Genomic DNA, 12,179 nt, shown 5'->3' on the forward strand with positions numbered 1-12,179 from the left:
CCCAGATTTGTCCCTTGCTGTTAGTGAACTCTGCTCCCTCAGTGATTAGGTCCTGGGGGAGTGTCATTGCCCATCCTGTCATGAGCTCAAAGGGTGTTTGTCCAGTAGCCCTTGAGGGCGTTACTCTCTGGGCCATTAAAATGGCTGATGGTGCTGGGATCCATTTTAACTCCCTCTACCATTGCCTTAGTCATGGCATTTTTCAGAATTTCAGTCATTCTCTCTGCCAAACCTGAGCTTTGTGGGTGGTAGGGGACATGATAGTTCTGTCTTATTCTCAAGAGTTTGCATGCTTCAGGCATCTGCCTGAAAAATGAATTTCTCGGTCTGTGTCTAATTGTAGGGGAACTCCTCGTGCAGGTAGTATTTCAGTGGCAAGTATTGTTCTACTGTGGTTGTTGTACAATCCCTTGTGGGGAAGGCTTCAATCCATCTAGTGAACTGTGGGAATGATCCTGTAAAGTCCATTTGTATGTGTTCCCATGGTCCCCATGGACAGGGTTGGTGACTCATTTTAATTTTAATTCCTTGTACTGATTCTCTCTATGCACATGTAGTACATTGATGACACAAATTTAGCTTTCCTTTCCACCACCAGCAATTGGATATCAGTTGTATCATTTCACTCTTCCCTACGTTTGCTGATCCATGGTAAACATTGCATAGGGTCTGTTGACAGAATGTGGTAGCTATCACCTTACCTTCCTTTCTCCAAACATCATCTGCTCCTAACACTGCCCCAACTTCAATCCATTCTGGTTTCTCCAGCAGATCTAGATCAGTTCAATATATCATTTCAGTTGCATGCCACTGTAATCTTTTGCTAGAAATTCTGTGTCTTATGGTCCTGCTCCACAGCGACCTGATGAAGTTGCAATGCTCCGAAAGCTAGTGCTTCCAAATAAACCTGTTGGTTAAAACCAGGTTTTGTGGGATTTTTAGCTTTGTCCACCCCAGTCCAACACTGGCTCCTCCACATTATTACAAATAAGGGGTAAGCCATTCAGGACTGAGATGAGGAAGAATTTCTTCACTCAGAGAGCTGTGAACCTGTGGAATTGTCTCCTACATGAAGCTAGTGGGGCCAGTTCATTAGATACATTCAAAAAGGCCCTTACAGCGAAAAAGATCAAGAGGTATGGGAAAGATCAAGAGGTATGGGAAGAGGATGGGAATGGGATAGCGAAATTTCGTGATCAGCCATGATCATATTGAATGGTGATGCAGTCCTGAAGGAGTAAATGAGCTGTTCCTATTTTCTATGTTTGTCTGAAATACGGGGCTAACATATTCTGATAAAGGAAAAGGTGGGACCATCAAATCCTGTGAATTCTGGATATAAAGGAATATACAGCATTAGGACTCAAAACAGCAGATGCCCAGGGGGAATAAACCACGAGTGAAAGAGACAATATGGGTGTAGAACACATTGAAAATCTGTTATACAATTAAAGGAATTGGCATAGACTGAGAGAAGGTTGTGAGTGGTCTGGTAGGGTTAAAAGTGGATAGCCAGATATAATGTATCCCAGGCTCTTGACACCAAGAACAGCTACGTAAGAATCCTACTCGTTCACTACAGTTCAGCCTTCAACATTATTGTCCCCTTGAGACTGATTACTAAACTTAGTGATCTCGGACTAAGTCCAACTCTCTGCAACTGGATCTTCAGTTTCCTGACCCACAGGCCACAATCAGTGAAGATTGGGAACAATATTTCATCCTCACTCACACTCAACACTGGAGCCCCCCAAGGGTGCGTACTCAACCCCCTGCTGTACTCACTGTATACCCATGACTGTGTCACCAAATACCAGACTAATGCTATTTACAAGTTCACCGATGACACCACCATAGTCAGTTGAATCTCAGATGGCGATGAAACAGATTACAGATGGGAGGTGGAAGACCTGGAAAAATGGTGCATTGAGAACAACCTAGCTCTCAATGCTGGCAAAACCAAGGAACTCATTATTGACTTTCGGCAGGATGCTACTTGTTCTCCCCTACACGTTAACAGCACAGAGGTGGAACAAGTGGAGAGTGTCAAGCTCCTAGGAGTGGTCATCCACAACAAGCTTTCTTGGACTCTTCATGTGGATGCACTGGTTACAAAGGCCTAATAACATCTTTGCTTCCTCAGGCAGCTGAGGAAATTTGGCATGACGGCGAATACGCTTACCAACTTTTATAGGTGCACCATCGAGAGCATTCTGTCTGGATGTATCACGACTTGGTATGGCAACTGTACCATTCAAGATCGGAGACGGTTACAGAGACTGGTGAACTCGGCCGGGACAATCACAAAGGCCAACCTCCCATCTATAGAATCCATCTACCAGGCCCGCTGTCGAGGAAAGGCCGCCAGCATTCTCAAAGATCCATCCCACCCTGGCAATGTTTTTCTACAACCTCTACCATCGGGGAGAAGGTACAGAAGCCTGAACACACCCACCAACTGGTTTCATAACAGTTTCTACCTTAGTGTTGTTAGAACACTGAATGGGCTCACAAACTCTTCAATTCATCTGTACCTGTGTTTTTGCTACTCAATGATGTGCCTCGGTACACGTGCCAATAATCTAAATTCATTCATTCATTCATGAGGCAAAGGAAGAGACAGCAGGGGTGCTTGCAAATATATTCAATTTGTCTCTGGCGATGGGAGGGATGCCAGAAGACTGGAGGTCAACTAAATTTGTTATTCAAAAGGGAGAAAGGAATAAACAAGGAAACTCCAGGCCTCTTGGTCTGACCTCCGTGTTGGAGTAACTAATGAAAGCAATTCTGATGGATAGAATTAATCTGCATTTGGAGAGGTAGAGTTTAATCAAGAACACTCAGCCTGGTTTTGTTCAGGTGAGGTCATATCTGACAGACTTGATTGAATTTCTCAAAAAGATGACAAAGTGTGTAGATGAGGGCAGTGCTTCAGATATATTTGGACTTCAGTGAGCTGTTCACATCCCACATGTGAAACTGATAGCAAAGATAAATAACCCATGGGATCCAAGGAGGTTTTGCTAATTGGAGCCAGAATTCACTGAGTGGCAGGAAGTGAAGGGTGATAGGTGAGGGGGTGTTTTCCTGACTGGACATCTGTGTCCGGTGGGATCCCACAGGTGTCAGTATTGGAGCCCTTGCTGTTTGAGATATGTACAAATGATTTAGACTTGAGTATAGGGGGAATTGATAAGTAAGTTTGCAGATGTTAAAAAAATATGGTGGGAGCTAAATAGTGAGGAGGATAGCCTCAGACCCCAAAAGGAAATTGATGGGTTGGTCAGCTGGGGTAATCAGTAGCAAATAAAATTCAAGCCACATAAATATGAGGTGACGCAGTTTGGTAGGCTAACAAGGAAAGAGATTGAACGTAGAACCCTGGGAAACAGCAGGAATCAGTGGGAGCTTGGTGTTCATGTACACTGATCCCTGTAGGTATCAAGACAAGGAGATAATGTGGTGAAGAAAATATATGATGTACTTGAATTTATTGGTCGAGGAATAGAGTTTAAGAGCAGAGAAATTGTGCTGGAACAGTTTGAAATATTGGTCAGGCCTCCACAGTGTGCAGTTCTGGAACCCACATTATAGGAGAAATATATCAGCACTGGAGAGGGTGCAGAGGAGATTAACCACGATGTTGTCTGGGCTAGAGAGTTTCAGTTATGAAGAGGGGTGGGACAAACTGGGGCTGTTTGTCTTAGAGCAGAGGAGATTAAGAGGGGACGCGATTATGAGGGGCATCGTCAATAGAGTAGACAGGAAGAAACCTTTCTCCTCGATGGAAACATCCACGACCAGGTGTATGGATTTCTGGGCAGAAGGTTTCATGTAGATGTGAGGGAAAGGTTTTTTTTAACCCAGAGTGCAGTGGGAATTTGGAACTCACTGCCTTTAAGGACGATAGATGTGGTAACTCGGACATTATTTCAGATGCATTCAAGGCTATTGGCCAAATGCTATAAAATGGGATTAGAGTAGTTAGGCGGTTATTTCAGAGTGGCCCAAACATGAAGGGCCAAAGTGCTTTTTCTGTGCTCTTGATCTCTATGATGTACAATTTCTTCACATTTGCCTCATAAACCCATTTCAAATTACTTCATATGTTATCATGAACTAATGCTGTTGCAGAAACCCCCTTTATATCTGTTTAAGCTGCTGTTTGACCAAAGACTGCTCCTGATACCAAGGCTTTTGTAGTCCACTCTGTCCCTGTGCTTTAACTCTGTTGTTATCATCCTCTCCTCAAAAAGCCAACCCTTGCCTGTTCTTACAAACCGCTTCGAAACCTTCCTTCCCTTTCTATAGCCCTGGAATGTACTGCCGCTTCCCAAATCTGTTTCTGTCTTTCTGAGCAGTCATGTTTGAATACTTCCAATCTAGTTTTTGCTTTTGCCACAACAACAAAGTAAGTCTTATGAATGTCACAAAAACATCCACCATCACAATGGAAGGAGTCAACTTTGTATTCCCTCATTCTTCATCTAATCTTTTCATTTTTGCTTCTGACACAGTAGAGCAAACATTCCTCTGTCAACATTTCTCCATTGTCATCTAGCTGCATGGGAGTGTTCTCAACTAGTACCATTCATACCTGCCTAAGTGTAGCCAGAGATTCACTTGAAATAGCTTCTCTCTCTGCACTTGCACTCTAACGTCTAGTCTCTCAAACCCCTCCTATTTATCAACATCACCAGAAATCACAGCATTAGTTGTTTTATGAGCAGTAAAGGCAACCAACTTCACTTAACCACCATGTCTCTGAACGGCAGCATAGACTCATGGAGTCATAGAGATATACAGCAGGGTAACAGACCCTTCAGTCCAACTCGTCCTTGCTGACCAGATTTCCTACATAAATCTAGTCCAATTTGCCAACATTATCCCTTGAAATATCCCTCCAAACACTTCCTATTCATATATCCATCCAGATGCCTTTTAAGTGTTGTAATTGTACCAGCCTCCACCACTTCATCTGGCAGCTCATTCCATTCATGTCCCACTCTCTGCATGAAAATGTTGACCGTTAACTCTTTTCCCTCTCATCTGAATCCTACGTGGTCTAGTCTTGAACTCCCCCCACCCTAGGAAAAAGACCTTGCCTATTGATCCTAGCCATGCCCCATGATTTTCTAAAGCTCTATAAGGTCACCCCTTAAACCCAGATAGCCCTAGACTATTCATTCTTTCCCTGAAGCTCAAACTATCCAACCTTAGCAACATCCTTGTAAATCTTTTCTGAACTCTTTCAAGTTTTACAACATCCTTTCTGTAGAATTGCATGCAATACTCCAAAAGTGGCCAAACCAATGTCCTGTACAGTTACAACATGACCTCCCAACTCCTGTACTCAATGCAATGACCAATAAAGACAACCAGACCAAATGCCGTTTTCATTATCCTACCTACCTGTGACTCCACTTTCAAGGAACTATGAACCTGTAGTCCAAAGTCCCTTTATTCAGCAACACTCCCAAAATCTTACCATTAAGTGCATAAGTCCTCCATTAATTTGCCTTTCCAAACTAGAACACCTCACATTTATTTAAATTAAAGATCTCAGCCCATTGGCCCATCTGATCAAGATCTCACTGTATTCTGAGGTAACTTTCTTCGCTGACCACTACACCTCCAATTTTGGTGTGATCTGCAAATGTACTAACTATACCTCATATATTCATATTCAAATCATTTATGTAAATGACAAAAAGCAGTGGATCCAGCACCGATCCTTGTGGCGCTACACTGGTCACAGGCCTCCAGTCTAAAAACCAACCCTCCACCGCCATCCTCTGTCTTCTACCTTTGAGCCAGTTCTGTATCCAAATGGTTAGTTCTCCCTGTATTCCGTGTGATCTAGCCTTGCTAGCCAGTCTCCCATGGGGAATCTTGCTGAACACCTTACTGAAGTCCACATGGGCCACATCAACTGCTTTGCTCTCATCAGTCCTCTTTGTTACTTCTTTAAAAACTCAATCAAGTTAAGGAGACATGATTTCTCACAAAGCCGTGTTGACTATCCCTAATCAGTCCTTGCCTTTCCAAAAACATATACATCCTGTCCCTCAGGGTTCCCTGCAATAACTTGCCCACCACTGATGTCAGGCTCACTGGTCTATAGTTCCTGGCTTTTCTTTACCACTTTTCTTAAACAGTGGCACCACGTTTGCCAAGCCCCATTCTTCAGGTACCTCACCTGTGACTATCGACAATACAAATATCTCCGCAATGGGCCCAGCAATTACTTCCCTCGCTTCCCACAGAGTTCTAGGGTACACCTGATCAGGTCCCCAGTATTTATCCACCTTTATGCATTTTAGGATGTCCAGCACCACCACCTGTGTAATATGGCGATTTTTCAAGATGCCACTATTTATTTCCCCAAGTTCTCTATCTTCCATATCCCTCTCCACACTAAACACTGATGCAAAATGCTCATTTAGTATCTCCCCCAACTCCTAGGCTGCCTTGCTGCTATTTGAGGGACCCTATTCTGTCCCCAGTTACTCTTTTGTCCTGAATATATTTGTAGAACCACTTTTGGATTCACCTTACCCTATTTGCCAAAGTTATTTCATGTCCCCTTTTTGCCCTCCTGATTTCTCTCTTAAGTGCCTTTATGCTCTTCTGGGAATTCACTCAATCTCTACTGTCTATACCTGATCTTTCCTTTCCTTTCCTTTCCTTTCCCTCCCTTCCTTCCCTTCCCTTCCCGTCCAACATTCCCTACAGGTCCCTGGCACTGTGAGACAGCTGTGCTAACCACTGAGCCAATTGGTTAGCATTACTTGCATTAAATTCACTTTTAAGAGCATAGAACATTACAGCGCAGTTGTAATGTTGCGCTGATCTGTGAAACGATTCTGAAGCCCATCTAACCTGATGAAAAATAATCTTAATCAGAAACATTAACTCTGTTTCTACCCACACATTCCACCTGACCAGCTGAGTATTCCCACCATGTTTTGTTTTATCTGCTTTTCTGTCAAATTCATTATTTTAGGGGGTTACAGTAATAGTTAATGCAAACCATTTTTATGTCATTAACGAAAGCATTTCCTCTAGCTGCATTTTTATTTTGACTTTGTGGCATTCTTTGGAAGTGAACAATTCCTGAACTCCAGTGTTTATTTTTATTCCAGGGGACAAATGCAAATTGATTGAATACAGCAAACTGAAAAACATGCTTCTAGATCTCCAGAATCAAAAATACATCCGACAACGAAATAACAAAGAGAATGAAGACAAAATGTCCCTCAAAAAGATGTTGGTAGATAACATGTTTAAGTATTTTGATTCAAACGAAGATGGGTATGTTGACAGCAATGAATTGGCTCAGGTAGGTGGAGTGTCAAAGAGAATAAAATCCTTAATCAATATTGTAAGAATTCACAAGTGTGAATTTAAAGGCATATGGCAGACAGTAGATGTCATTCTCAATTTAGATCTCTTATAAATTTATTATTCCTCGAGAATTCAGTCTGAATCACAAAGTAATGGTGAATCTCAGCAGTAAAATGCTACAATCTCCACCACTGAAATGATCCCTCCATAGTTTGACATATACACTGGGAAAATAATACTATTTTCCAGTAACAAAAGATTTGATTTTAAGGATGACACTTCAAAAAAATACTTGGGAGCTCAGTGAGGTCTTTGCACCATATGCATTTTAATTGTGCTGTGGATCTTTCTATGTCTGTTTTGAGCTATTCTCCTTTTACTGTTAACGATCACTCATTGTGAACTAGAATTCCAGTCAAAGATTTATTTGTTGGTCACTGCTGCAAATTCTGTCCTTCCTGCATTTCAAACAACTTACCCCTTCCCAATTCTTAATCAATAATTCAGAAATTATGGAAGTTCTTTGGGTTAAATCCTGACAAACCATTGATTGGTCTTGTTCCATGTTAACTCTTATTAGCAATAGCAAGAGACTATTGCTTCCCCCTTTGACCCTGTTGCCTTTCAGTGTCTGTAAGTGATGATACACTATTTAATGTTTGTAGGGGCTAATCGCATTAACATGTAACTGCCACCTGTCATTTATTTTGGCCACTATAGATTAATATTATACTCCAGAAAACTCAGCCAGCAGCCAAAGCTGGCTGCCCTGGGCACTACCGAAACCATTCTGAAGGTTCATTGATAAAATTGCAAATGGGAATTATTGAAAGTGAAAGGATCTACTTTCATAGCTTCTGTCATGTTGGCACAGGTAATGCTGAGATTTTGTTGGTGTTACACAATATGGCCTTGGATTTTTCAATGACCCGCCACTTACTATTCCAGTGGGATTGTTCAAGGAGACCTTGCAAAGGAATTTCCTGCAAAGCTGAAGATTCTGCAGTTCAGTTCCCCTTTCAGAACCATCTGAAGGTCTCCATTTAATCTAGAGGATTCAGAGAGGTCTGATAAACTGAGGTAAATAATTACTGAGGAATGTTAAAAATCACACAATACCAGGTCATAGTCCAACAGGTTTAGTTGGAAGCACTAGCTTTCGGACCGCCGCTCCTTCATCAGCTGGTAAAGGAGTGGCACTCCGAAAGCTAGTGCTTACAATTAAACCTGTTGGACTATAACCTGGTGTTGTGTGATTTGTACACCTCAGTCCAACACCGGCATCTACAAATCATGAGGAATGTTAGACTGTGAAAAACATAATGTAACCCTTGACCCTACGCTTACCATAAACTCAAGACACGTGCACACAACATGTGTCCCCGACCCTAGAATTTGATCTTAGTTCACCTTCTCCTGTTTCCTCTCCTCAAGATTGTCACTGTTGGAAAATTTGGACAATGATGGAATATAATCTCCTTTGCTGTCCAGTATAATATGGCAACAGTTCAAATATTTCTGGGATTGAGATGCATTGGGTCCTAGTTATGGTTGTAATCTTTTGTGAAGGCATAAGACCACAAGAGCATAAGAGATAGGAACAGAAATTAGGCCATTCAGCCCATCGAGTCTGCTCTGTCATTCAGTCATGGCTGATAAGTTTCTCAACCCCATTCCTCCTTTCTCCCCATAACCCTTGATCCCCTTGATATTCATGAACCTATCTATCTCAGTCTTAAATACACTCAATGACCTGGCTTCCACAGCTTTCTGTAGCAGTGAATTCCATAGATTCCCCACTCTCTGGCTGAAGAAGTTTCTCCATATCTCTGTTCTAAAATGTCTTCCTTTTACTCTTAGGCAATTCCTCCGGGTCCTAGTCTCTCCTACCAATGGAAACATCTGCACAATATCCATTCTGTCCAGGCCATTCAGTTTTCTGTAAGATTCAGTTAGATTCCATCCCCCCCTCCCCCACCACCCCATCCTTCTAAACTCCATCGAGTATAGACCCAGAGTCCTCAAACGTTCCTCATATGTTAAGCTTTTCATTCCTGGGACCATTCTCGTGAACCTCCTCTGAACATGCTCCAAGGCCAGTAAATCCTTCCTGAGATATGGGGTCCAAAACTGCACACAACACTCCAAATGTGGTCTGACCAGAGCCTTATTGAGTCTTAAAGCTGCACCCCTGCTTTTATATTTAAGTCCTCTCAAAATAAATGTCATCCATTTGACTTCCTAACTACTGACTCAACTTGCAAGTTAACCTTGAGAGAATCCTGGACGGGAACTCCTAAATCTCTTTGCACTTCAGACTTCCAAATTTTCTTCCCATTTAGAAAATAGTCCATGCTTCTGTTCTTCCTGACAAAGTGCATGACCTCACACTTTCCCACGTTGCCTTCCATCTGCCCCTTCTTTGCCCACTATTCTAATGTGTCCAAATCCTTTTGCAGCCTCCCTGCCTCCTCAATGCTACTTGTCCCTCTACCTATCTTTGTATCAGCTGCAAACTTAGCCAGAATGCCCTCAGTTCCTTCATCTAGATTGTTAATATATAAAATGAAAAGTTATGGTCCCAACACTGAGTCTTGCGGAACACCACTTGTCACCGGCTGCCATCCTGAGAAAGACCCTTTTTCCCCTACCCTGTGCTTTCTGCCAGACAGCCAGGCCTCTATCCATACTAACACATTGCCTCTGACACCATGAGCCCTTATCTTACTCAGTAGTCTCCTGTACGGCACCCTGACAAAGGCTTTCTTGAAGTCCAGGTAGATAACATCCACTGGCTCCCCTTGGTCTAACCTGCTCTTTACTTCCTCTAAGAATTTTAGCAGATATGTCAGGCATGGCCTTCCCTTGATGAAATCATGCTGACATTGCCCTAGTTTACCAGGCACTTCCAAGTATTCAGAAATCTTATTCTTCATAATGGATTCTAGGATCTTACCCACAACCAGGATTAGGCTAATTGGTCTGTAATTTTCCATCTTTTGCCTTACTCCCTGTTTAAATAGGAATCTCAGATTAGCGATTTCCCAGTCCTCTGGGACCCTCCCTGACTCTAGCATTGCCTGAACAATTGCCAGTAAAACCTCCACTATCTCTTCAGCTATCTCCCTTAGACCTCTGAGGTGTAGTCCCTCTGGTCCAGGTGATTTATCCACCTCCAGGCCATTCAGTTTTTCTAGCACCATGTCCTTGGTGATGGCCACCGTACTCAGCTCTGCCCCCTTACTCCCTTGAGTTTTTAGGAAATTACTCATGTCTTCCACCGTGAAGACTGATATAAAGTAATCATTCCTCAGCCATTTCCTTGTTCCCTACTATAATCTCTCCAGCATCATTTTCCAATCGCCCAAAGTCTAGTTTTACCTGTCGTTTGACCTTAATATATCGAACGAAACTCATACAGTCCTCCTTTATATTACTGGCTAGCTTACCCTCATATTTAATCTTCTCCTTCCTTATGTCTTTCTTTGTTGCCCCCTGTTGCTCTTTGTAAGCTTCCCAATCCTCTGATTTCCCACTGCCCTTTACCACATCATATGCTTTCCCTTTTGCTTTTATACTATCCTTGACTTCCCTGGTCAGCCATGGTTGCCTCATCCTCCCGTACCATGCTGCTTTTTTCTTTGGGATGAATCTCTGTTGTGTCTCCTGAATTACTCCCAGAAGCTCCTGCCATTGCTGTTCCACTGTCGCTCCTTCTGGTGCAATCTTCTGTTTGGAAACTTCATTGCTTCCTGCCACACTCTGGATGTCATGACTAGCTGCGATGAAAATGTGCTGAACCATGGCACTTGGCAGGCCACACAGCTTTTTTGGACTGTCACTCTTGAAAAACGCATCTGTCCCTGCGTAAACCGCATGTGCCCCCTGACTACCCATCTGTATGGTTAGTCTGCACTTAACTCACATCTGTCTTTCATAGAGTTCTGGAGCATAGAACCATCCTTTCATTGTTTTACTTATTGAACTCAGCGTTTAGAATAATTCGGGAACCTGGAGATCAAAACCTAATGTGCTTTTCGTATGATTATTAGTTCTGTTCATGACAAGTCAGCAGCCAAGCAGGATCATTGTCCCATACTGGTGGTTCATGAGAAATGGGTACAAGGATGTTATTTTTTGTTAATTAGGCATGTGAGTCTCTCATGTACCAGTACTTGCAGTTGACTGTGAACAGGGATAAGTTGCCCATGCAACCTAAAGCAGATTGGACACTGTGAAACCACACCACAGTCCTGAGTGTATACTAAGCCACAGCAACTAACGCTGATTCTAGAACAAACATGGCTCCTTGGAGAAGAATAGTTACAAATAAATCTGGTGACCTGTAGGATAACTCCCAATAAAATGCTAAATACCATATACAAAAGAAAACCACAGAAAAATCTGAAATAATCAATAAATGCTGCTGGAAATGCTCAGTGGGTCGAGCAAATCTATAAAGAGACAAACAGTAAAATTTCCAGTCAATCAGCATGACGGCGCAATGGTCAGCACTGCTGCCTCCCAACACAGGGGACCCGAGTTCAATTCCAACCTTGGGTAACTTCAAATTTCCTCTGGGTGCTCCAGTTTCCTTCCGTAGTCTAAAAGTGTGAAGTTAATGCAGATTGACCATGCTAAAGAGTCATATAGTATCCAGGGATGTGCAGGTTAAGAGGATTAGCCGTGGTAAACATGGGGTTACAGGGATGTAGTGGCTCTGGAGGGGAGGATCATTGGATTTCAATGAGCTGACTGGCTCCTTTCTGCCCAGTGAGGATTCTGTGAACAGCATCTCGTCTTTTGCTTGGGGTCCCTGCTGTGTTGAGGGC

The 12,179-nt window shown here is 42.7% G+C and overlaps 1 protein-coding gene across 4 annotated transcripts in view; it reads left to right on the forward strand.

Moving 5' to 3' along the window:
• The window catches only part of fstl5 (follistatin-like 5), a 505,241-nt gene that overhangs the window by 263,767 nt on the left and 229,295 nt on the right, over positions 1-12,179 (forward strand). For all 4 annotated transcript variants that reach the window (XM_072573289.1, XM_072573241.1, XM_072573184.1 and 1 more), the window contains one exon: positions 7,146-7,342. In XM_072573289.1, the coding sequence (XP_072429390.1) occupies positions 7,146-7,342 (197 nt within the window). The remainder of the gene's footprint in view (positions 1-7,145; positions 7,343-12,179) is intronic.

This window comes from Chiloscyllium punctatum, chromosome 1 (assembly GCF_047496795.1).
Source record: "Chiloscyllium punctatum isolate Juve2018m chromosome 1, sChiPun1.3, whole genome shotgun sequence".
NCBI classification, from domain to species: Eukaryota; Metazoa; Chordata; class Chondrichthyes; order Orectolobiformes; family Hemiscylliidae; genus Chiloscyllium; species Chiloscyllium punctatum.